Source organism: Pogoniulus pusillus, chromosome 15 (genome assembly GCF_015220805.1).
Source record: "Pogoniulus pusillus isolate bPogPus1 chromosome 15, bPogPus1.pri, whole genome shotgun sequence".
NCBI lineage: Eukaryota > Metazoa > Chordata > Aves > Piciformes > Lybiidae > Pogoniulus > Pogoniulus pusillus.
Window position 1 is genome coordinate 24,724,363 of NC_087278.1, and position 25,997 is coordinate 24,750,359.

Consider the following 25,997-nt stretch of genomic DNA (forward strand, 5'->3'; position numbering starts at 1 on the left):
CTTTTCCTTTTGCCAAACTAAACAGAGTGAACACTTTGGCTTTCTAAATGCAGCACATTTTCCCCTTAGTAAATTTGTGTCTCTTTTTAAAAGATGCCTTACATTTTTCATTTCTTTGCAGTGTGAACATAAAAACATAGACAGTAGTGTAGGTAAAGCCAGAAACAGTTACTTGCTGCTCCCTCCCCACATTAATTCCTTGTGCCATGACCTCAAAGTAGATTCTCATGTTTGGCTGTTTGCTCCTTCAGACCCCTGTGCGCTTTGCAAGGCTTTCTGTCACTGTCACCCAACCAAAAGCAGTGTCTGGGACATTGCATTTTACACATATTATAATACAACTTAACAGAGCCAGCAATATTAAACATCAGTAACATAAAACAGAAATTATAACATTGAATGAATAAAGGTTAAAAAATACAGTATTAAATAAGATCAAATTGTAGTGAAATTGGTGCAAGGTAGCAGACTTTAAATTGTCAGGCAAGTAACCAAGAGTGGTCTGTGTGACCATCCTGTCCAGTTTGCAAATAGAATCAGAGAATCAACCTGGTTGGAAGAGATCTCCAAGATCATCCAGTCCAACCTAGCACCCAGCCCTATCCAATCACCCAGACCATGGCACTAAGTGCCTCAGCCAGGCTTTTCTTGAACACCTCCAGGGACGGAGACTCCACCACCTCCCTGGGCAGCCCATTCCAATGCCAATCACTCTCCCTGGCAAGAACTTCCTCCTAACATTGAGCCTAGACCTCCCCCGGCACAGCTTGAGACTGTGTCCCTTTGTTCTGTTGCTGGCTGCCTGGGAGCAAGCATCTCCACCTGACTACAGCCTCCCTTCAGGTAGTTGTAGACAGCAATGAGGTCCCCCCTGAGCCTCCTCTTCTCCAGGCTGCACACCCCCAGCTCTCTCAGCTTCTCCTCACAGAGCCGTGCTCCAGGCATTACTGTGCCTTCAGCCTTTGTGCCAACCTCAAACCCTGCTTAAAGTTCATAGAATCATAGAATCAACCAGGTTGGAAGAGACCTCCAAGATCATCCAGTCCAACCTAGCACCCAGCCCTATCCAGTCAACCAGACCATGGCACTAAGTGCCTCAGCCAGGCTTTTCTGGAACACCTCCAGGGACGGAGACTCCACCACCTCCCTGGCCAGCCCATTCCAATGCCAATCACTCTCTCTGGGAAGAACTGTGAAGAACTCTGTGAAGTTCTTTGCTTCCGTGTCTTGGAGGAAAAGTTGTCCCATGTTTAAACCTGAGCTGTTTGGCACCTGGCAGGAAATACAGCTCCCAGGATAATCCTTAGTTCCTGGATCAGTTCAGTGATGCCCAGGCTGTTTGGAATGCACGCCACTGAAGGTGACTGGGTCTACTTTCATTAGCTTTCAGGGGTTTATTTACTCTTTGTAACAAATGCCTCCTGCACAGACCCATGCAAATACCCCTGCTCTGAGCAGCTCTGGCACATTCACACGGGTGCCTCACTGCACTTGCTAGGCAGACATCTAAGAAACAAAGAGGCCCTACAGAGGCCAGCAGGAGGCAAGCAGGAACTCGCTGGGTGGGAAGGCTGAGCCATACATCAGTTGGAATTCAAAATGAACAAACAAGCAAGCAAACAAATAAATAATGCAGCCCATCAGAAAGGCTAAATGCAGCAAGATGAAAACCAGCAGAAAAGAAAGGCTGTGTGAGTGGGGGTCCACTGCTCCTTCATCTCTCATCATTTTCTGCTGCACAAGAAGACCTCTTGCTGATTGATACCCACCTGAACATGAGCCAGCAGTGTGCCCAGGTGGCCAAGAGAGCCAGTGGCATCCTGGCAGGCATCAGGAATGGTGTGGTCAGCAGGAGCAGGGAGGTCATTCTGCCCCTGTACTCTGCACTGGTTAGACCACACCTTGAGTGCTGTGTTCAGTTCTGGGCCCCCCAGTTTAGGAGGGACACTGAGATGCTTGAGCGTGTCCAGAGAAGGGCGACGAGGCTGGGGAGAGGCCTTGAGCACAGCCCTATGAGGAGAGGCTGAGGGAGCTGGGATTGGTTAGCCTGGAGAAGAGGAGGCTCAGGGGTGACCTTATTGCTGTCTACAACTACCTGAGGGGAGGTTGTGGCCAGGAGGAGGTTGCTCTCTTCTCTCAGGTGGCCAGCACCAGAACAAGAGGACACAGCCTCAGGCTGCGCCAGGGGAGATTTAGGCTGGAGGTGAGGAGAAAGTTCTTCCCTGAGAGAGTCATTGGACACTGGAATGGGCTGCCCGGGGAGGTGGTGGAGTCGCCGTCCCTGGAGCTGTTCAAGGCAGGATTGGACGTGGCACTTGGTGCCATGGTCTGGCCTTGAGCTCTGTGGTAAAGGGTTGGACTTGATGATCTGTGAGGTCTCTTCCAACCTTGGTGACACTGAACCAGAGCAAGCTTTCCCCTTCTGCTTGCTTCTCTCATCAGGATGGTTACTTTCCAGACAAAAAGAGTCTGTGCTGCTATGAAGGCACCTGAAGGTGTGCACCAAAGCTTGCCAGCAAATGCCCAGGGCCTTGGTTGGCTCCCAAGGCCTTCTCTACACCATGTCATAGCAGGCCTGGGTGGAGCAGGCCTCTCACACTGCCTGGCTGTGGACTACAGCTGCAACTAGGCCAGCAAGCCCACTGAGCAAGCATGTATCACTGCATAAAGCCTGGGCTTTATTGCTACCTTCCACCCAACTTCTCATCACCTTTTGGCCTCCCCATTTGAGCAGCTTCTTTTCTTTCTGCTCTGTGAAGCCATGGCTGGTTGCACTGCCACTGATCCTGAGCTGAGCAAAGCCAGAGAGGGAGGTTTGGGTGTGCTTGGATTCAAGCAATGGGAGTAAGGTCTTGGCAGGAACACTCAAGGGTTGCCCATTCCTAGCCTGGCTGCAGACCTTCTAGACTGGGGGCCCAAGCAAACTCTTGGGCTAGAAATACCTCTGGCAAAGGGAAGTGGCAGGCAGAGCTGTGACAGCCCAGTCCCCAGTCTGTGCAACAGCTACGAGGCAGTGCTGTGCCTCAGAACCACATAAATGTGTGTTCAGTCTCCCTTGAAGGGCAAAGGGGTAAAGGGGAAAAGAAAGAGGCTGTGCCAGAAAGTGCTGGTCCAGAGAGGGCAGGAATCACTCTTCACAGAGAGAGTGATTGGCATTGGAATGGGCTGCCCAGGGAGGTGGTGGAGTCACCATCCCTGGAGGTGTTCAAGCAAAGCCTGGATGAGGCACTTAGTGCCATGGTCTGGTTGACTGGCTAGGGCTGGGTGCTAGGTTGAACTGGATGATCTTGGAGGTCTCTTCCAACCTGCTTGATTCTGTGGTTCTATAGGAGTGGAGAGATTGAGTGATCAGGGTGAGCTGAGGGATCAGGAGGCCAGCAGGAGGATGAAACGAGCTGAGCAGAGCAAAAGCCTGTCCCTGCACGCTGGGAACCAGTGGCCTCTTCCTGCTCCTGCCCTCCATCTGCACCCCCTGCACTAGAAGGCTTGCATTCCTGCCATCATTCTGATCAAGCCAGTGATGCTGGAGAGGCAAGAGGGAGGCTGCCCCTCCAGAGCAGACAGCAGCTGCACAGAAGCCTTCAGTGCAGTGGCAGGGTCACGCCTGGTTCGTCTGCATTTAGCCTAGGTACTTTCAGCTGTTTCTGAGCACAGTGCTGTGGCCCCTCTCTAAGTCTAGACAGACATCCTGACACGCAGAGCAAAACAGGCTGCAGCACTGCTCTGTGCATGCCGTGCAAAGACCTCTCCAGCCACAGAGAGACCAATTTCAGGGAGTCTGGCAAATAACAAATTGGGTCTTTGCTCTCAGTTCTGCTATCCCACTGATGGCTTTCCTGAAATGTTAGGCTGTGGGTAAGATGAATGAATATTATGCTGGCAGATGGTGGCATGCAGTGGTTGAAGAGCACAGCCAAAAAAAAACCACAAACTATTTGCCTCTAAGTGCACACCTGTCTATAACTGCAGAACTGAAACCCCATCAAATGTATTTATGACTGTTTTTCTCCAGTTGAAATATGTCATCTACCTCCATAACAAAAGAGAATGAGTAATATGTGATCCTGCATGCACCACAGTCTTAAAAGACTGAATAATCACTGAACATTCTTAAACAGTTTCCTAGGCACTAAGAGATAAATAATTGGAAGAAAACTCTTTAGTATCTTGCATCTTTTAAACACAGCAGTATCTGCTCAAGACTCACAACATCACACACTCTGGCTGCAAATAAAATAGCTTTGTGTTTTAATTGGTGTTGGGCCTGGGGCAGTGCCATTTCCTCTTATTCAAAGTTGGATAAAGTGAGGAGGGTTTTTTTTCCCTTCTGTTCTGCTAGAAATAATAAGAGCAACATGAATCCACAGACATGAAAGATCGAATTCTGCTCTGACAGATGGAAGGAAGCATGGAAAAGCAGAAAGAAGTATGGGCAGTTAAGTGAGAAAAGGGTAACTGAAAGCAGCACATTGTATTTTAGCACTGCTTCTATCCAACCTCTTCTCAACCTCTTTTTCCCTTCAATTAATAGAGTTTTTCATCTCTAATGGTACATTTCTTCTCCAATATAATTTCTTTTCTTTTAGCAGAGGCTGAGATGAAAGATGGATAATCATCATCACTATTCCATTCTGTAGTTCTGTCAGCAATCCCCTCTTACAAAACAGTGTTTGCTCCTCACCACACAGAGCTGATAAGCATTCTAAAACGTGAGTGGGTCATGAAGCTAATTTTCAAGTCAGGTTTCTACAAACACATTCTACTGAATTGCTTTGAAATGAGTGGATGGAGGTTGAAAGATAGCTGGGTTTAAGATTTCACAGAATCAGCCAGGGCTGGAGGGGATCAGAAGGATTATCTAGTTCCAACCCTCCTGCCATGGGCAGGGACACCTCACACTACATCAGGCTGCTTACAGCCTCATCCAGCCTGGCCTTAAACACTTCCAGAGATGAGGCTTCCACCACCTCCCTGGGTAGCCTGTTCCAGGCTCTCACCACCCTCATGCTGAAGAACTTAGAATCATAGAATCATAGAATCAACCAGGTTGGAAGAGACCTCCAAGATCATCCACTCCAACCTAGCACCCAGCCCTATCCAGTCAACCAGACCATGGCACTAAGTGCCTCATCCAGGCTTTTCTTGAACACCTCCAGGGACGGTGCCTCCACCACCTCCCTGGGCAGCCCATTCCAATGCCAATCACTCTCTCTGTGAAGAACTTCCTCCTAACATCCAGTCTATACCTACCCTGGCACAACTTGAGACTGTGTCCCCTTGTTCTATTGCTGGTTACCTGGGAGAAGAGACCAACCCCACCTGGCTACAATGCCCCTTCAGGTAGTTGTAGACAGTAATAAGATCACCTCTGAGCCTCCTCTTCTCCAGGCTGCACACCTCCAGCTCCCTCAGCCTCTCCTCATAGGGTTTGTGTTCCAGGACCTTCACCAGCTTTGTTGCCCTTCTCTGGACATGTCCTACTGGCCACACTGTTCCTGATGCAGGCCAGGATGCCATTGGCTCCCTTGGCCACCTGGGCACACTGCTGGCTCATCTTCAGCTACTATCTACCAGTATCCCCAGGTCCCTTTCCTCCTGGCTGCTCTCCAGACACTCTGTCCCCAGCCTATAGCACTGCTTGGGGTTGTTGTGGCCAAAGTGCAGAACCCTGCACTTGTCCTTGTTCAATCTCATCCCATTGGCCTCTGCCCACCCATCCAGCCTGTCCAGGTCCCTCTGCAGGGCTCTCCTACCTTCCAACAGATCAACACCTGCTCCTAGCTTGGTGTCATCTGCAAACTTACTGATACTGGACTCAATGCCCTCATCCAGGTCATCAATAAAGATATTGAACAGGACTGGGCCCAGCACTGATCCCTGGGGAACACCACTAGTGACAGCTGCCAACTGGATGTGGCACCATTCACCACCACTCTCTGGGCTCTGCCATCCAGCCAGTTCTTGGCCCAGCACAGAGTGAATCTGTCCAAACCATGAGCTGCCAGCTTGGCTAGGAGCTTCTTGTGGCAGACAGTGTCAAAGGCTTTGCTGCAGTCCAAGTAGACTACATCCACAGCCTGCCCCACATTCACCAGGCAGGTAACCTGATCATAAAAACTTCTTCCTAACATCCAGTCTGAATCTACCCATTTCTAGCTTTCTTCCACTGTCCCCAGTCCTATCACTACCTGATGGCCTCAAAAGTCTCTCCCCAGCTTTCTTGTCTCCTTGTCCTTGTCTCTGTGTGGTGCGTACAGAAGGGAGACAAAAGGCTTTCAGTTGCACTGAATTTTCAAAGGATTTCTGGATTGAAAATAAAAAATTGTTACTTGTTTTGGGGGGAGTTGTTAACATAGAATCATGGAATCAACCAGGTTGGAAGAGACCTCCAAGATCATCCACTCCAACCTAGCACCCAGCCCTAGCCAGTCAACCAGACCATGGCACTAAGTGCCTCAGCCAGGCTTTTCTTGAACACCTCCAGGGACGGTGCCTCCACCACCTCCCTGGGCAGCCCATTCCAATGCCAATCACTCTCTCTGCCAACAACTTCCTCCTAACATCCAGCCTAGACCTCCCCTGGCACAGTTTGAGACTGTGTCTGTTCTATTGCTGGTTGCCTGGGAGAAGAGACCAACCCCCTCCTGGCTACAACCTCCCATCCTTGATCTGGAAGACTCAGCAGGTAAGTGAAGAACACACAGGAAGGAGTGAGATAAAAACCAAAGCAGCTGAACTACATAAGTACACCAAGCTGCTCTGTTTGCAGATCATGGCTGCTTTGCATTTTTAACACAAATCTGATCAATTAACTCTGACAAACACTCATCAGGGAAAAAAAAAAAAAAAAGACATTTCCATCACAAATAATAAAAGATTTTAAAAGATTTAAAGAGGAAAAAAAATTGGGGAAAGAGACCTCTGTGAGCATCGTAGCTTTGGACTCCAGAAGTCAGAAAATGCATGCAGCAAACAATATGAAATAATGATCACTGTGATGAATGCACTGGAAAGATCCCAGAAGCTATCTGGGTGACTATATGCCACCCTGCTGGTTTAATATTACTCCTTTTTTCCTATGTCAGTAGCTCACTTTGCCACATACTCCAATTAATGGTGGAGACAGAGGACTGCTGACTTGCACATGCTTCCATTTTCTTTGCCTTTCTCTGACCATCTGATATGCTGCTCATTAATCTAAACAAGTCCCTTGGATTTCCTTTGGATATCTTCTCCATTCCTGGTATCATTGTGTATTCATTGATATTCTATTTGGTTCCTGTGTCTGCATTTTGTCCATGCCTGTAACAGGCACTTGCAGCCATGCAGAAGCCTTCAATAATCCATTTTGTTGTACTTTCTGTGCTGGATGCTAAACAACATCTCTCATTTGTCACCTCTGTTTTGTTCTACACTAGGGTAGAGAAGTTTACATAGAATCATAGTAGCTTGGGTTGGAAGGGACCTCCAAAAGCCATCCAGTCCAACATCCCTGCAGTCAGCAGGGACATCCTCCACAAGATCAGCTTGCTCAGGCCCTTGACAAGTCTGAGCTTGAATATCACAGAATTTCATAGATTGGAAAAGACCTTCAAGATCACTGAGTCCAATCATGAATTTCACACTGACAAGTCCTTAACTAAACCAAATCCCTCAGCACAACATCTAAAATTGCTATGGTTGGAAAGGACCACCAGGATCATCCAGTCCAACCTTCATCCCAGCATCCTTCATCACCAGACCATAGCCTCAAGCACCACATCCACTCTCCTTTGAAACACCTCCAGTCATGGCGACTCCACCACCTTCTTGGGCAGCCTGTTCCAGTGCCTGTCCACCTGCTCAGCAAAGAACTTCCTCCCAACAGCCAACCTAAACCTCCCCTGATGCAACTTGAGGCCATTTCCTCTTGTCCTATCATTAGTAATTTGGGAGAAGAGACCAGCTCCAGCCTCACTACAACCTCCTTTTAGGTAGCTGTAGAGGGCAATAAGGTCCCTTCTCAGCCTCCTCCTCTCCAGACTAAACAACCCCAGCTCCCTCAGCCGCTCCTCATTGGTCATATTTTCCAGACCTCTCCAGGGATGGGGTCTCAACCACCTCCTGGGGCAACCTGTTGCAGTGTTCCAGCACCCTCATGGTGCAGAACTTGTTCCCAATATCCAACCTAAACCTGCTCTTCCCTCACTCAAAACCATTGTCCCTCATCCTGTCCCTGCAGGCCTTTGCAAACAGTCCCTCTGCAGCCTTCTTGTAGCCCCCTTCAGCTCCTGGCAGGCTGCTATTAGGTCTGCCTGAAGCCTTCTCTTTTCCAGGCTGAACAACTCCAGCTCCCTCAGCCTGTCCTCATAGCAGAGGTGTTTAGAGCCTTCAACTCTGGTTTTAACTTCCTGCCATGATGCTAGTGAAGATGTACAAGACCATGTATTTATTTTAACTGTTTTCTGATGTGTCATGCCAATTAACATAAGAAACACATTAATTGAACAGCGAATTTCCAACACTATTTATCTGCTATCAGCACTTTCTTCGGTTTCTCAAGTTTTACTTCCCAGCACAGAGTAGGAACATTATCATTCAGTATTGGTAGCCAATGTTAATGTTGGTAAAGACCAATATTTAGAGTAAATGGTTCAATTATTCTTTTCCATTCCCTTCTTTTCCCTGAACAACTCAGAAAACAACAAACATAATTGCAGTAATTATGATCAGTCTTTAAACTGTTCTTTCCCTAATCTCAGTTTTCATGATGCTCGTGGGAGTGGAGTATCTTTGTCAAACACAACATCATCATGTCCTGTGAAATGTGGTTGAAATAAAAGCAGCTGAAGGCAAGGACTAGGATGGATGGATGGATAATGTAATCATCAAAACCTTCTCCTTCCCTGCAACGTTTGGAGAGAGCCATTCAAAGCTAGCCAAAAGGTTGACATCAAGGAACACAATAAAGCTTCTGTCATGTGAACTGCCTCTGAGGTGAGTCTCAGATGGAAGCATTCCAATTCTCCAGGTAAATCTGAGAACTCAGTCAGCCTGAGTTATCCACACAGCTGTGTGAGCATTCTAGCTCACACTGCACAAGGGCCTCTTTCTGCAGATAGGTCCCTTCAACGTCTTCCTTCTTGACTGGAAACACTTTCAAACCAAGACCAAAGGCTACTGCATCCCATAAAAGCAGATGAACAGAGAGCCTAATGTCAGACATGGGCAGTTCTGAGAAGCAGTCATTTAAGGGAAGGAGGTACTGTAAAAAGAAACACATCTAATGAACACAACCATGAAAAACCCTCTCAGAGCCTTGTTTCATTTGCAGAACAAGTATCAGCTGGCATGAACAGTGGCAAAGGGGTTATCCTCCTTCTTTGCTGCTTCTCTGAAGTGCAGTGAATGTGTCCCCAGGGCCCTCATCCAGCACAGTAAGCATGAAAACGTCAAGATGAAGCAATGCAGCAGCCCTTCTGGTAGTCCACACTCCAGCAGTAAGATGTGGCAGGCAATTGCAGGTGCTGCTCTCCATGAGTGTTTAAATTGTAACCTCTGTGGCCAGTATGCCACGTGGGCCCTGGCCTAGAATCATGGAATTGTTTGGCTTGGAAAAGCCCTTTAAGATCGTGGAGTTCAACCACTCCCTAACTCTACCAAATCTGATGCTAAACCATGTCCCTCAGCAGCACATCTTGAATCAGAGAATCAACCAGGTTGGAAGAGACCTCCAAGATCATCCAGTCCAACCTAGCACCCAGCCCTATTCAGTCAACTAGACCATGGCACTAAGTGCCTCATCCAGGCTTTTCTTGAACACCTCCAGGGATGGTGACTCCACCACCTCCCTGGGCAGCCCATTCCAATGCCAATCACTCTCTCTGTGAAGAACTTCCTCCTAACATCCAGCCTATACCTCCCCTGGCACAACTTGAGACTGTGTCCCCTTGTTCTATTGCTGGTTCTTCTGGGAGAAGAGACCAACCCCCACCTGGCTACAACCTCCAGGGAATGGGATTTAGCCACCTTCCTGGGGAGCCTGTTCCAGTTCATCTTAGAGCACAAGAATACTGTCCCATAGTCTCATACCATGTTCCTTCACTATCAGTGGAGAAGAACTATGCCAAATACTTCTCAGGAGTCAGCAGATCACAGATCACCTTTACCACCCCAGGGTTATTCTTAGTCCCTGTCTGGGGGGTGAGCAGCACCACTGCCATGGTGATGTCAACAGGTCAAGGTGAGACTCCACAGCAGCACCTTCAGGCCCACTACCATTCACCAGGACAAGCTGGAGTAAGAAGCAGAGCAAGAGCCTGCTCAAAACACCAGCACAATACTGCATCAACACCCTGTGACCTATCCCTGCAACACTGACCAACCTCCAGAGAAAGCAGTGAACTTGGAGATGGTCTTTCATGATTCAGACAGTTCAGCCTGGACTGTGCTGGCATGTGCCTTCCCTCACCATCCCTGAGATGTCTGGCACTCTACACCAGTGACACAAGACACCTTGCAACGCTTTCTTGAACTTCTAGTGCTTTGCAAGGCTCTCATCTGGACCTGGAAGCTCTTTGGAGCAATCAAGGTCCACATGAACATAAGCAAGGTGGAATCTCCCTGTTGAGGCCCAGCTGAACAACCTTCTCCTCCAAGTGCAGACAGAAACCTTATTGTTGCATGCCAGGGTTGTCCCAGCAGCACCACTAAAACTGAGGACCACTGGGTCCATAGGGTCAGTGAGCCTGGGCCAACACTATCCAGCTTGACCTGGGTGCTCTACATGGTACACCAATTATACCACCACTTCCTACCTCAGGCAAGTCTCACAGGAGACTACTTCCCACCAACACCTAGTTCAGCAGAGATGCCTCTGAGGCACTGCTCTGTGACTCCTGGTTCAACTCATGCACCACTTCAGCAAGTTCTGAATAACTAGAGGTCTCCCCTTGAGAATACCTCTACACACTCATGCATCAGCTGCTCACCTTCCCCCTGAGAGCCAGTTCCAACACATGGTGAGGACCACCCCTCTCCAGGAGCCCTGGTGTTCAGTTTCTACTCTGAGCTAACTCCACCAGGAACATCAGTTGTAAGAACTCTCCATCAAGCAGAAGGCACAAGTTTATCCACAGGACCACCTGACTCATCTCTCTTATGCAAGAAGGAGACACCACTTTTCTGACTCCTCCAGAACTTGTTCTCAAGGTTCTGGCTGCACTTTGCACATCCTAAGAGCTGTACAGTTCCCAGCCCAAGATCTACTAAATTCTGGACCCTCTTTTATCAGCTTCCCCACTTCTCACAGCACGCTGGCTATCTTCAGCTCCACTGGGAGAACTCAAGATCCCACCACCAGCAGTGCTGGTACTGTTTCTATTCCCTTGTTCTGGCATCAGTAGGCAGTATCTGCCAGTCCCTAGATACCATGGAAATGCAGGGGTGCTCTGGTCACCACTCCTCTGGTTCCCTAGGTTTAGCCTATTTCTCTTTACCCTACTCTCTCTTATTTTTCCCCTCCTGCAGCCCCTCACACCACCTTAATTATTTGGTGTGTTTTGCTCTCTAGTTTCTTCTCTTTGCTCTCCTCCTCTCTTGGGGAGTGGTGGGAAAGCAGACATGTAGCATTTGTTTGAGAGGGATATCAGCCTGCCCCAAAGTGGGAGCAGATGTGTAAGGAAGAGCCTAAGAACAAGGCATACATTGGTGCTATCTTCCCAAAACACCTGCCCCACCCTGACACAATGTACATCCGAGGCAGAGATGTTGCCTCTGTGTTTCATCATCTTCCAAGGAGCATTTTTTTTCCTTTTAAAAGCACATAAAACTTCTAGCACCCCTAGCATCCTATGTCAAGCAGCTGCACAATTTACCTCTGGCTTCAGTTTGGTTGAAACTTGCCGCTTGATAGTTTCATTTGATGTCTGGATTCTGTTTCTAAGTAGATAAAATATTCTTCCCTCTTCATTTTCTCCACGTTGCTCACATCACAAAGAAGATTCCTTTTCCTGTAGATATCCATCCTAACATTCCATAACCACCTCTTTTCCATGTGTGAGAAATCCCTATTTAAATGGCTCCTCACATCCACACTTTGTCTTCCCTGAAGACAAAGTGAATCTTCTCTGAATCTTTTCCAATTTGATTATGTCCTTTCTGAAATGGGGATGGACAATCAAGGGCAGTTCATTATGTTCAAAATCAGATGCAGGCTGGATTTATGCACAGTACAGTGCTCCTCACTTCATTCTCTACTCTTTTCCTAATTAGTAACATTTGAACAGCATTTTTACTGGTACTGAGAACTAAGCTGCTCATTATAACCCAAAGATCTCATTCTGGCATGCAATAGTAAACTCAGAACCTACATCTCAGCTAACAGAATGCTAGAATTGCTTTGCCTGCATGCATCATTTTACACTTACCTACCCAGAATTCCACCCATAATTTTGTTAACAGTCACTCAACACTGCCAAATCCTTTTGCAAATCTCTGCACACAACTTTTTGTTCGCTCCCTCGATCGGTGTCATTATCATACTTTGTTACCTCCTTATCTACCTCCCTTTTTCCCATTATGGGGACAAATCTGCAAGAGAATCTCTGTGAAAACTAGGCATTCTACAGTGCTACTCCTTGTTTCCTGTCTTTACCTAGGTGCTCCAACATTCCATGAACTTCCCTTTGATTCAACAGCCTGGGGTGAGTGACCTTCACACACGTAGGCTATAGCCATGGGACCTCTTTCAGCAAGCATAAATATAGGCTGGGCAAAGAGAGCAGTCTGGAGGAGAAGGACTTGGGGGTGTCAGCTTATGAAAACCCCAACATGAGCAATGGTCATTGGCAGCACAGAAGGCAGCTGTGTGCTGGGCTGCATCCAAAGCAGGGAGAGCAGCAGCACAGGGAGGGGATTCTGCCCCTCTGCTCTGATGTGAAGCCACCTGAAGCACTGCCTCCAGTTCTCGTGTCCTCAGCATAACGGGGACATGGAGCTGCTGCAGAGAGTCTAGAGGAAGCCATGAAGATGACCTGAGAGTTGAAGAATCTCCTACATGGGGACAGGCTGGGAGAGTTGAGGCTGTTCAGTCTGGAGAAGAGAAGGCTTCATGACCTCCATCATGTTTATCAACATGTGCAGGGCAGTGTCAGGAGGATAGAGCCAGGCTCTGCTCAGTGATGCCCAATAACAGGACAATGGGTGCAAGCTGAAGCAGAGGCAGCTCCACGGGAACATAAGGAGAAACCTTTTCACTGTGGAGGTGGCAGAGTCCTGGAGCAGGCTGCCCAGAGAGGTTGTAGGCTCCTTCTCTGGAGTCATTCAAACCCACCTGGATGCATTCTTGTATGACCTGCCATAGGTGATCCTGCTCTGGCAGGGGGACTGGACTCTGGGGAGTCCTTACAACCTCTGACATGACATCATTTTGTGATACAACCACATCTTCCCACGACATAGAAACTGTTTTCTTTAGAAGTCTTGTGTACTCCTGGACCTGAAAACCTGCAGCTTAAACTCATGGAAAAACATCCTGACCATCTCACCTGTCCTCCTTAAAATGAGAGGCTAAAGATATTCCCTTAGTTAATTATTACTTACTCCTGCTGTGCGTTTCTGGGTTTCTTCAGTCTTGATTTTGATGTGTTCAGGTGGGAGAGGACTCAGTGCAACTCTTAGTAAATGATTCCAGCAGTTCAGTATTTTTACCATTTCACTTTTGGAATAGTCTCCAATCTGAACATATCTGTCATCCTATCTTAGCTCTTCTGTGCTAGGCTGCAGGGTCAGACAGTTTGGAGGAAATTTGCATCACTCAAACACAGACAGCCCTTGAGATACTTCTCTTGTTTTTTATTCATGGTTCCACATTTTCTGGCCACTCTTCAACACCTCTCAAAGTGATAACAACAGAATTAGACAAAGCAGACAATTTTTTTCCCCCTTCCCTTTCTCAAGTTAGAAGTCATCCAACATTTTCCTGTTCAACATTCAGCTCTCAGCAGATCAGGAAACCACATTAGCTTCTCTGGCTGCAGCTACACAGTATTTGCTCTACAGTGGGATCTGGGCAGGTGAGACCAATGGGCCAAGGCTCATTCCATGACATTTAACATAGCCAAGTGCCAGGTCCTGCACGTGGGTCACAACAACCCTGTGGTAAGCTACAGACCTGGGGATGTGTGGTTGGAAAGCTGCAGCTTGGAGAGGCACCTGGGGGTATTGGTTGCCAATTGACTGCACATGAGTCAGCAGTGCCCAGGTGGTCAAGAAGGCCAAGGGCATCCTGGTTTGTATTAGAAACAAGGTGGGCAGCAGGGACAGGGAGGGGATCACCCCCTGTGCTCAGCACTGGTGAGGCCACACCTTGAGTGCTGTGTTCAGTTCTGGGCCCTTCACCACAATATCACAGTATCACCAAGGTTGGAAGAGACCTCACAGATCATCAAGTCCAACCCTTTACCACAGAGCTCAAGGCCAGACCATGGCACCAAGTGCCACGTCCAGTCCTGCCTTGAACAGCTCCAGGGACGGCGACTCCACCACCTCCCCGGGCAGCCCATTCCAGTGTCCAATGACTCTCTCAGGGAAGAACTTTCTCCTCACCTCAAGCCTAAATTTCCCCTGGCACAGCTTGAGGCTGTGTCCTCTTGTTCTGGTGCTGGCCACCTGAGAGAAGAGAGCAACCTCCTCCTGGCTACAACCTCCCCTCAGGTAGTTGTAGACAGCAATAAGGTAGGAAGGACATTGAGGGGCTGGAGTGTGTCCAGAGAAGGGCATCGAGGCTGGTGAAGGGCCTGGAGCACATGGCCTGTGAGGAGCATCTGAGGGAGCTGAGCTTGTTCAGTCTGGAGAAGAGGAGGCTGAGAGGAGACCTCACTGCTCTCTACAGCTGCCAGAAGAGAGGGCACAGCCTCTTCTCCTTGGTGGCAAGTGACAGGACCAGAGGAAATGGTTCCAAGCTGCACCACAGTATCACAGTATCACCAAGGTTGGAAGAGACCTCACAGATCATCAAGTCCAACCCTTTACCACAGTGCCCAAGGCTAGACCATGGCACCAAGTGCCACATCCAACCTTGCCTTGAACTGCCCCAGGGACGGCGACTCCACCACCTCCCCGGGCAGCCCATTCCAGTGCCCAATGACTCTCTCAGGGAAGAACTTTCTCCTCACCTCCAGCCTAAATTTCCCCTGGCGCAGCCTGAGGCTGTGTCCTCTTGTTCTGGTGCTGGCCACCTGAGAGAAGAGAGCAACCTCCTCCTGGACACAACCACCCCTCAGGTAGTTGTAGACAGCAATAAGGTCACCCCTGAGCCTCCTCTTCTCCAGGCTAACCAATCCCAGCTCCCTCAGCCTCTCCTCGTAGGGCTGTGCTCAAGGCCTCTCCCCAGCCTCGTCGCCCTTCTCTGGACACGCTCAAGCATCTCAGTGTCCTTCCTAAACCAGGGGAGGTTCAGACTGGATAGTAGGAAATATTTCTTCAGTGAAAGGAGGTTAACAATAATTTCTTCATTATGAGGTTGGTGGAACACTGCAACAGGTTGCCCAGGGTGATAGTGGAGGCCTCATCCCTGGAGATACTCAAGGTCAGTCTGGATAAGGCTCTGAGCAACCTGATCCTTGTGGAGGATGTCCCTGCTGACTGCAGGGTGGTTGGACTAGATGACCTTTGGAGGTCTCTTGCAATCCAAACCATTCTATGGTTCTATGATTACTGGGTTTATCTTTTATCAGTCTAGGATTTTAGCTCCATTAGCATGACTGTAAAGGCACAGAAGTACCTGGCTGCAGGAAATTTCATCAAAGTCTTTGAACAAAGTTATCCTGGCAGAATCTATTTTGCATAAAGCCATTCTGACTGGCACGTTGTCCTCTTAATGTTTGACTGGGAATGTTACCAGAGTGACAAAATTGAGTACCTAGGTCATCTCAATGGATTTTAAAAGTTGTCCTAAAAGCTGAGGTTTTCCCTTCCAGATCTTCCTCACTGTTTTAAGACTTACTGAAAAACAAATGTTATGCTTTTTTATGCAACTTGCTACACTCTTGACTGCAAGTTACCTTCACTTGGCTGCTGTAAAGCATCACTCTAAAAATCATGGTTGCTTGCTGTTGGGAAGCATATCCCTATTAGATGAGCTGACAACCCTTTTCTTCTACTTCCCTCCAAGACACAGGCCTAGGTATTGATTACTTCATTTTTCTGCCATGATACACAGCAGTCTATAGAAGTTAGACTCCCAGCTCTATAATGCCAATGAAATTCATTAGCTCCACTTGCCCATCAGCTCCTTTGTAACTTCTCTCATAATTCTGTCATATTACTGCCCATTAGAATTCCCAAAGTCAAAATGTTGTCCTTCAGTTTCTCAAAATCACATTTTGCTGTCCACAGGGCAAAAAAATGCAGTCTTAGGTCAATCATTGACATACCAAAGGCTGCTTTCTTATACTAATGACCACTGCTGGTGCACTTCTCTTGCTGGGCTTCTTTCTGCAGTCCTGCCAGCTGTGAGCCCCTCTCCACAACAGCTGTGAAGCCACTCAGCTATTTCAGTGACCCTGACAAGACCATCAGTTTGTACAAGCTTCAGAACAAATGGCTGCCAGATCCCAGCCATAGTCCCTCCTCAAAACCTTACTGGTACAAGTTCTTATCCCAGAGCTCTTCAGTTGAATTTTAGAAGTGCCCAGATTGAGAGCTGCTTGAAAGAAGAAAGGCCAAGCTGGGAAGGAATAAGAAGTGCGACCAAGCACAAGGCAGTCTGATCTGGGAGGAGAGGTGTCCCTTCACCCCTCTGTTCTGCTGTCTCTTCCCCTAAACGAGAGCAGAACAAGGCACAAGTGCCCTTCTTCACAGGTTCTCACTACTTTACCCACACTGCCTATGAAGCAGAGCTTTCTACACAGAGTTCTGTGCTCCTTCCTCTTCTACCTGTGTGCCAGCAGATTAATGTATCTCTAATTCCATGACTCAATTTCCCTCTGCATTACCACCTAATGTCCCAAGCTTCTCCCTCGTTAGTTCTTTTCACTAACTCTCACATGTTGAAGGTGAAGGAAGGAAGAACTGGGCCCTGAGTCCCTTGATGAGATAGCTGCATGCAGAACCAGCATCTCACTCCTTCATGCTCCCAGTGAACAAACTGTGTTTCCTGCACTAGATCTCACTCCACACGCCTTCAGATCTGGGCAGGGGGATGAGTAAGGAGAAAACTGAAGGGGATGCTCCCTGGTTGCTCCAGCTGCTTACCACCTCTCCTGTCAGTCTGCTATCCTGCTCCCACTCTGCTGCATCAGAAGTGGGTGGTCTTTGACTCTCATTAGCATATCCAGTGAGAAAGCATCACAGAAAGTATGTATTCCTTGCTCTGACAGTACACTGACTACTCCTTGTAGAGGGGAGTCTGACAGGCCAGGTAGCTCTGACAGGTCAGATTTCACAGCATCACAGTCTCACAGTATCATCAGGGTTGGAAGAGACCTCACAGATCATCAAGTCCAACCCTTTAGCACAGAGCTCAAGGCCAGACCATGGCACCAAGTGCCACGTCCAGTCCTGCCTTGAACAGCTCCAGGGACGGCGACTCCACCACCTCCCCGGGCAGCCCATTCCAGTGTCCAATGACTCTCTCAGGGAAGAACTTTCTCCTCACCTCCAGCCTAAATTTCCCCTGGCACAGCCTGAGGCTGTGTCCTCTTGTTCTGGTGCTGGCCACCTGAGAGAAGAGAGCAACCTCCTCCTGGCCACAGCCACCCCTCAGGTAGTTGCAGACAGCAATAAGGTCACCCCTGAGCCTCCTCTTCTCCAGGCTAACCAATCCCAGCTCCCTCAGCCTCTCCTCGTAGGGCTGTGCTCAAGGCCTCTCCCCAGCCTCGTTGCCCTTCTCTGGACACGCTCAAGCATCTCAATGTCCCTCCTAAACTGGGGGGCCCAGAACTGAACACAGGACTCAAGGTGTGGTCTAACCAGTGCAGAGTACAGGGGCAGAATGACCTCCCTGCTCCTGCTGGCCACACCATTGCTGATGCAGGCCAGGATGCCACTGGCTCTCTTGGCCACCTGGGCACAGATTTGGCCCAGAGACTGATAAATGACAGCCTTGCCTGTTTAACATGGCCAGTGGCTGACACTCTGTGCATGAGCCTCAACCAGCTATCACTTGAACAGTTTCTTGCAGACAAAAAAAAAAACAAACCCAAAAAACCCATGGGGAGGACTTCAGCTAACAGCTGAACAGAGTTATTACGGTGAGAGAGTTTGTGGCACAAGATACTCTGAGGAGCTGGTGATGGGAGGAAGGTAGAGGAGTGTACTACTGACATCCAGAAGACCTGAGACTCTCTGGCAGATGAGAACTAAAGGACCTGGTATAACCCTACTCAGAAAGGAAACCACTGCAGGCTTTAGACCCTAAGCAGAGGATCAGAGGAAGGCAACTCCTGCTCAAAGCACTTGGCTATGAGGTTAGACCAGTTTACTCAGTGCTTTTTCCAGTCTGGTCTTGAAAACCTCAAAGAATGGACACCATACAACAACCTCTCTGGAAAATCCCTTCCAACTCCTCAGCATTCTTCAAGAACAAAAGGTTTCTCCTGATATCCACTGTGAGCATTTCTAGTTACTCTTTCCCTACACTCCCAAAGTAATGTTACTTTTGAGTTTCCTGGAATATTTTTCCACCATTTTATGTCACTTCATATGTTTCCTGCAGGCTTCTGTGCAAAGACATGAGAGAAATCAAAGACACTGGAGAAAACAGAGCAATCCTAAACTTAACAGGCTCCAGCTTTCTATTCATTAAAATCCATTCAGGGAATTAAGAAAGATTTTGTCACACAAGCCAGAGCAGCCAATACCAGGAGATGTCCAAGTTGTAGTCGAAGGTACACTGGCAATGCATCCAGATGTCTACACAGCTCTGAAATCTTGGATTTGGCTACTTCAGTTACTCACAGCAGCCAAGCTGGTCTTTGCATTTAGTTGGCACTCAAATATCTATCTACAAGTTCCCAGCTGGATTTTGTGTCCAGCAACCTCAGTGAAACCTCCTTTATGTTGACTGAAATGGAGTCCCAGCTATGATGAGAGTCGCCGGGCACCTCTCTGGACCTGTGAGGGGTAATTATTACCCTTAGATAGACTTCACTGGTAGCTATTATCAGAGGCAGAAAGCCAGGGGCGATGCTCATTGTGTAACACAAAGCACATGCCTGGCACTGAGGTGTGCACGGGTCCATCCGTGGAAAAGTTTAGCCCTTTCTGATCACTTTTCATTTGTTTTTTTTGTACCCTAGGAAATCCAAATCTGACCTCTGCCACTGTGATTTCTGGTGCCCTTCATAAAACATAGATGTTGTATGACTCCAGTTCAATTTTATGCATATGGAGCTACTCTGTTATGATCCTCTCGATTACTTTTCCCCAGGGAGAAATAACCAAACCCTCACATTTAGGAAAGAAAATTTAAAGTTGCACATCACTAAACATGTGCAAACTATGACATCTAACTAAATCATAGTAAAACGTCCCTGGGGGGGGAGATGGAGAAATCATGTGGCTTGCTGAAAACTGGAATGGAAAAAGGCCTGGAGCAAGCTCAGGGCACAATCCTGCACTGGCCCTTGTGCAGTGACTAAACTAAATGTGACTGATTACAAGCTTTCTATCACTAATTAAAGCCTCTCACATTCTGAGTTCAAAATGTGCCACACACAAACTCCAAGGTAAAACCAATAGCAGCACACCACCTCTCTTCTATCTCTAGGCTCTACCTGGACTTGCAAAGGCAATACAGAGCCTACTGAACTGACCTGGCACGAATCTAACCCAATACACTATACAGCAAGAACACAAAGCTCTGCTCATGCTAGGGTGTTAGCTTCCAGCCACATCCTGCAGCTCACCTAAGAGCACTGACTTCCCAAAACAGGCCTGAAGAATCCTTCCAATAACTCCAGGAGGGCTGGAGTGAAAAATCTAGGCTGCCAAATAGGAACTGCTTTGAACAAACCTCCTTAGGTGGAAGAGTCCAAGAAAAACTCAGGGAACTCACCTTCACTCAGTCCAACCTCTGGAACTCCAAACACAGAGTCTCTACTGCAGCCAAACAAGTGTAAAGTTTCACACCAAGCAGGCATCAGGCACTATTGCTACAGTTCTGCCTGACCCCCAGAGGGATTAGAACTGCAGTTGTACAATCCCATTACCACACACCTTCAGGAAATCTCCTCAGTTAACTGTGTAAAGAGGTCTCTACTGTCCACTGCTGTCACCACTTAGAATGAGCCTATGCTGCATGAACCAAAAGCCACTGTGGCACAGAAAGTTCAGTATCTGCACTATGAAGGTCTGTATTTAAGAGTGCAAAGTGAATTTTCAATTAGCATTCTGCCACCATCACTGTAATGCAGAGATGTTCTTTTACATGTTCACTTATGTCCACATATTTGGATGACACACAGAAACATAAACACATCTATGAAAAAGCTACTTGCAACAGCTCAGCTACAGAAGGCTTTTCTGCAGCAGATTCCAGGTCACAGATCATAAAGATGCTGCCATGCACAGGAAGATAGACCTGCGTGGTTGAGTATGAGTATGCTCCTGCCACGTTTTGGAGCAGAGTGGATGTTACTAGATGCATGTTTGTTCTTCATGTGGACAGTGCTATGGGGAGAGGGGGGCAAGAACTGACGCTGCTAGTTCAGACATGTTGATAAAAGAGGGCTAGATAATCCGACAGCTAACAGGAGAATGATGTCCTTGGCAGCGTGGAGGATATGGGAAAGGCAGGAGAGGGAGGCAATACATGGTTTGATTTGTTATGTAGACAAGAGAGCCTGAAGAACCTCACAGGAAATATTGCAGTGATCCCTAACATGTGGGCATTACAACAGATCACTTTAGGGTGTGAGGACGTCTGATACCAGCAAGAGACAAAGGCTAGACGTGGCTGCTAAATCCCCAAGCAGAAACTGGAGTCTGTAGTTTAAAGCCACAGGAGTAGCTGCTTCCCTGGGAGAGCTGGCAAAGGGCTCTCCCATTAAGCCAAGAAGTGTCACAACACCAGGCTCTGACACAGTCCCTCAGACATAGTCTGGGCAGGTGGTTCGAGCCCCTCGCCCTCTGAGGTTTACACTTTCCACGGACATCACAGTGCCTGTGCGTTCTGTGGAAAGCCTTGAAGCCAAAGGAGACTGTTTTGGTGGCTTGAATGACACCTCCCTGAACTGATGCCTGAGCATGTGGTTCGCACAGGAGCAAATTTACCTGTGGGGAGGAAAGAGTGCCACAAGATGACATTTTCACTTGTAGAGACCTGCACTTAGGGGTAAGGGATATCGTGGCATCAGAATGCATGTAGGAGGGGAGAGGTAGGTCACACAGCCTGGGGGTTGGACTCGATGATCTCCTTGGGTCCCGTCCAACCCCTAACATCCTGTGATGCCTCTGCTGTAAAATATGCATGGACCAGTGGAAAGATAAGAGTCCTCCCACTCGCAATGGTTCTGCAAGAGGGAAGGGACGCAGCCTGGTCTGCTGCTCTCCACTGTAGTCCACGCAGGGGGAAGGGGGCCAGAAGACGACGTGCGGATCATGCAGCATTATCTACCCTCGGACAACAATAAACCGCTACCGAGCAAAAGGCAGCCGCCGGTGGCCCGCTCCCGCCTCGGGAGGCACGCCCCGCACCCAAACCCTTCTCCGGAGGCAACGCACTGACCCACATGTTCCGTGACCTTCCGCCACGAGTGACAGGGAGAGACGTTCCCCCCTGCCCCGGGCGCGCCCCGCAGCCCCGCTCTGCCTTCCTCCGTCCCCGCGGACCAGCACCTAGGCCAGCGGCTGGGGCTCAGCGGCTGCCTGCCGCCCTGCCCGCCCCGCCGCGCCACGGGGGAGCGGGCAGCAGAGGTGGCTTAGGCACAGTGTCGTGCAGCTAATGGCGCTGGACCGGCCCCGGGAAAGGGGACACGAGGGGCGACCCGCCTCTCTACTCCCTCCCGTGCCGTTACACAGGCGGGGGCCGCGGCTGCCCGAGCATTCTCTTAGCGCCGTCCCCTGCCAATGCCTTACCCACAGTGCGGGATCCGATGCAGCCCATCACTCCGGCAGAGCTCCGGCGAGCGGCGGCACAGCCTCAACGGCGAGGAGGCGAAGGAAGAACAGGAACGGGGGATGTGGAAAAGGAGCCGGTGCCTTCAGCGGGAAACGCCGGGGTGGCCCAGCCGGCACCGGCGGCGGGGGGTCATGGTCAGGTATTAACGCCGAGCGGCCCCCGCCGGGGCGATGCAGGTAGGAGGGGAGCCCGCGGGCCGGGCTGTCATCTGCCCCCGCCGCACCTTCGCGCTTTGTTTCACTCTTCCTGCGGCTCCTCGCCGCCACCGCCGCGTTCCTGCCGCCGCCGCCGCCGTGCCCCTCTCCGCCCGCTCCCCCCTTCAGCGGCTCCCGACGGGAAGGCGGGCTGAGATTGGGTAAACAGCTCCGGCCCGGCAGCACCGCGCCGATTGGCTGCCGCCCGCCGCGACCAGGCGAGGCAGGGCCGGGCTGGGCCGAGCCGAGCCGAGCCGAGCCGAGCTGAGCCGCGCCGTCCGCCCTCGAAGAGCGGCGGGACGGGGCCGGCGGCGGGGCAGGAGCGAGAGCCGAGAGAGCCGGTGAAGTGATGCGGGCGGCGCCGGGGAAGACGGGTGCCGGTGGGTGGAGCAGGCGGAGCGGGGCGGGGGCGGCACAGGTGAGCGGCGAGCGGCACTGCAGGCCGGGCTGGGGGACGAGCAGGTGGGGACGGGGGGCGGTGGGAGGGGAACGTCCCCGGAAGAAGACGTGAGGGGCGCGGCGGCGGCGCCGCGGATGGAGGCGGCCGGGGCGGGTTCCTGGTAATTACACTTGCCGGTTCGATTACCGGCAGCCCCCCCAGCGGCTGCGCGGCCGCCTCTCCTGGGGCGAGAAGCCCGGGGTGAGGTGACCTGCCCGCTCCAGAGCTCCGAGGAGCTGAGACGTGCTGCAGAGGTCGGGGGCGCGGGGCGCAGATGTGCCGCTGCCCTCCCTTCGGCGCTCTGCGAGCGGTGAGAGGCGCCAGCTCAGCCCTGTGGAGGATGGTTGAGGCCTTTCCCGCGCCCTTCCCGCTAACGTGGCAGCGAGGAGGAATCTCTGCAGGTGGAGATGGTGCTGTTAGGTTTGCCCTCTTCACAGCCTGAATGTTTCCTCACCTGATAGCAGCAGCAACAGGCAGCGTCTTTCCGTCCCACCTTCCCAGCGCTATGGACTCTCCCCATTCTGCGCCTTCCACCTCCGCCTGATTTCTCCTTGTCCCTTTGTGCTTCCCTCACCCCAGAAGCCTCACTGATCTCACCAGCTTCCTTTCACCAACCTCTAGTAAGAGCAAACTGAATTTTGTTGATCCCAAATGAGCGATTGTACCCTCGTCCTCGGGCCTGGAAGATGCAGGTTTTGCCTTGCGTTGCTGAGAAGTCGCTCAAGACACCCGGACGGCCCTGAAACAGCAGTGCTGGGCAATAGGTAAGCTCCTTTGGCTTCCCCTTTACAGCTTACAGTCCAACTAAGGGTGCACAAGTGACAAAGGATTTGAAAGAGGAGATGCTCTTCTAATTTCACCTGGAACATTTTGCCTGAAACAATAAGCAGAACTCTACTCAAAAACTCATTTTACAAGCAAATGTATGCAGGAAGGACGTGGGCAGAAAAAGCGTTGCAGTATCTGAATGTCTGCAGGTGTTGTGCCTTTTTCTTCATGGTACTGCAAATGTACTACCTCTGGTGAACGTGATTCTGCTGAGGGATCACGGTCCCATCCTGACTGGGTGCCTGGGCCCAGTCTGCTCTGGTGTTCTAATGCTTCTCACTGGGTTACAGCACATTAGATCTCCATTGAAGAGGAAGGTTTTCTACAGCTAGAATTCCTCCTCTATTCTGCTCTTCCTTACACCTTCCCTAAATCGTGGAATGATAGAACCTCCCTGGGTTGCCTGTTGCAGCATCTCACCACCCTCATACTGAAGAACTTCCTAAGATCCAGTCTAACCCTACTTTCCCTCAACTTCATTCCCCCTTGTCCTGTCTCTAGAGACCCTTATGAAAGGTCCCTCTGCAGCCTTCCTGTAGGATACCTTCAGATGTGGTCATTCTGCCCCTGTACTCTGCACTGGTTAGACCATACCTTGAGTCCTGTGTTCAGTTCTGGGCCCCCCAGTTTAGGAGGGACATTGAGATGCTTGAGCGTGTCCAGAGAAGGGCGACGAGGCTGGGGAGAGGCCTTGAGCACAGCCCTACGAGGAGAGGCTGAGGGAGCTGGGATTGGTTAGCCTGGAGAAGAGGAGGCTCAGGGGAGACCTTATTGCTGTCTGCAACTACCTGAGGGGAGGTTGTGGCCAGGAGGAGGTTGCTCTCTTCTCTCAGGTGGCCAGCACCAGAACAAGAGGACACAGCCTCAAGCTGCGCCAGGGGAGATTTAGGCTGGAGGTGAGGAGAAAGTTCTTCCCTGAGAGAGTCATTGGACACTGGAATGGGCTGCCCGGGGAGGTGGTGGAGTCGCCATCCCTGGGGCACTTCAAGGCAAGGTTGGACGTGGCACTTGGTGCCATGGTCTGGCCTTGAGCTCTGTGGTAAAGGGTTGGACTTGATGATCTGTGAGGTCTCTTCCAACCCTGATGATACTGTGAGACTGTGTATTTCCAAATCTAACCATTTTCATCTAATTTTTCTGCTCTTTTTGAATGACTCATTAAAGATTGTTTTTTCTCAGTTCATCTGCACTCTTCAAAACTAAGTTGGAAAAATGGTGAGAAACCAGAGACCTTGTGGAACTTTGTTAACCAGAGGTGTTTCAGCATCCCTGAAAAGCAGGTCCATGTTGACTTCCAGGGCTAATGCAAGGGGAAACAAAAGCAAATTGGAATGGGAAGTGCCAAGGCCTGTATCTGATGAGTATTTTTTTAAAGTTAGTGGCTGTCCAGCCAGCTATTGCCTTCCACAGTCTCCTGTGATCAGGACAGCTGTCCTCAGGAGTCTCACCACAAGCCTCACCAAAGAGCGTTTGCATCTCAGCCTGAGAAGATGTGTAACTGATACAGCTATGACCAATTTCTTTTCCTCTGTCCAGAAAGATTCATGGTTTCAGCTTAATGGCCCTCTCCCTCCTCACCCACCCATCCAGTCTTGTTCCTCTGGGAACCTCCTTTCTGCATTCTGATTTATTTCTGTTGTGGTTTCCTTTTCAGTGAAGATTTAGGTAATCACATTGACTTCTTGCTCTGCCGCCCCTGCATGCTGCTTTAGCTTCTCTATCAGGATGGCTCACGCTCAAAGCCATTCCCCAGGCCCTAGCAAGTGCACAGGTGGCTTTACTTTCATTAAGCTACAATATCAGCTGCATTAGTCTGCTCTGACTTGGCCTCAGGGTGTGATTCCCACAGGCAGGTGAGCAAGTCCTAGCACTTACCCTGCCTGAAAAGCAACTTTCCGTTTCTGGATGGGTTTGTCTTCTACTGCTTTAGTGAGATGCTAGTTTATGTAGGGAGCTGGCAAGCACACACACAGCCACCAGGTGAGTGCTAGGCAGGCACAGCAGAGAGAGCTAACAGGGAAGGAGGAATGTCCTTTCCACCCAGGTGTCCTTTCATTCACTCTGCAGAGCTGCTGGCCTGTCTCATGGCTGTCTCATGTGCCCTGATCCCACAAGCTCACTTCATTTTTCCTTTGGAAGCAACAGCACTTGGCTGAGCTACCTGTGGGCAACTACAGCCATGCTTTGCCTGCCATTTCTAACACAGCCACTTTAACCAAACCCCTCACCATCTTTTCCTTCTTAGTCATACACTTACTTTTTTATGGGCCTTGAGTACACAAATCTCCACATTTAAAGTACATTTCATTCACATTAGAAGTTGGGAAGACTCTCAGTTTTGACACAGTTGCTTGGCTCTTCCATGCAGTAGGTTCCATGCAATAGGGAGCTCATCACTGGGGAAGAGCTTCTAATTTTTAATAAGCCAATACCT

At 49.8% G+C, this 25,997-nt stretch overlaps 2 protein-coding genes across 3 annotated transcripts in view; one reads left to right on the forward strand and one right to left on the reverse strand.

Annotated features, from left to right (window-relative positions):
* The window catches only part of FAM131B (family with sequence similarity 131 member B), a 35,442-nt gene extending 12,941 nt beyond the window's left edge, over window positions 1–22,501 (reverse strand). For both annotated transcript variants that reach the window (XR_010305049.1, XM_064155835.1), the window contains exon 1: window positions 22,060–22,501. Coding sequence is in view for 1 of the 2 variants with exons in the window: in XM_064155835.1 (XP_064011905.1) it covers window positions 22,060–22,087 (28 nt within the window). In the remaining variant the exon portion in view is untranslated. The remainder of the gene's footprint in view (window positions 1–22,059) is intronic.
* A 337-nt stretch (window positions 22,502–22,838) lies between these two features.
* ZYX (zyxin) overlaps window positions 22,839–25,997 on the forward strand; it is a 31,443-nt gene continuing 28,284 nt past the window's right edge. Inside the window, exon 1 of the mRNA XM_064155833.1 lies at window positions 22,839–23,499. The gene's annotated coding sequence lies outside the window, so the exon portion shown is untranslated. The remainder of the gene's footprint in view (window positions 23,500–25,997) is intronic.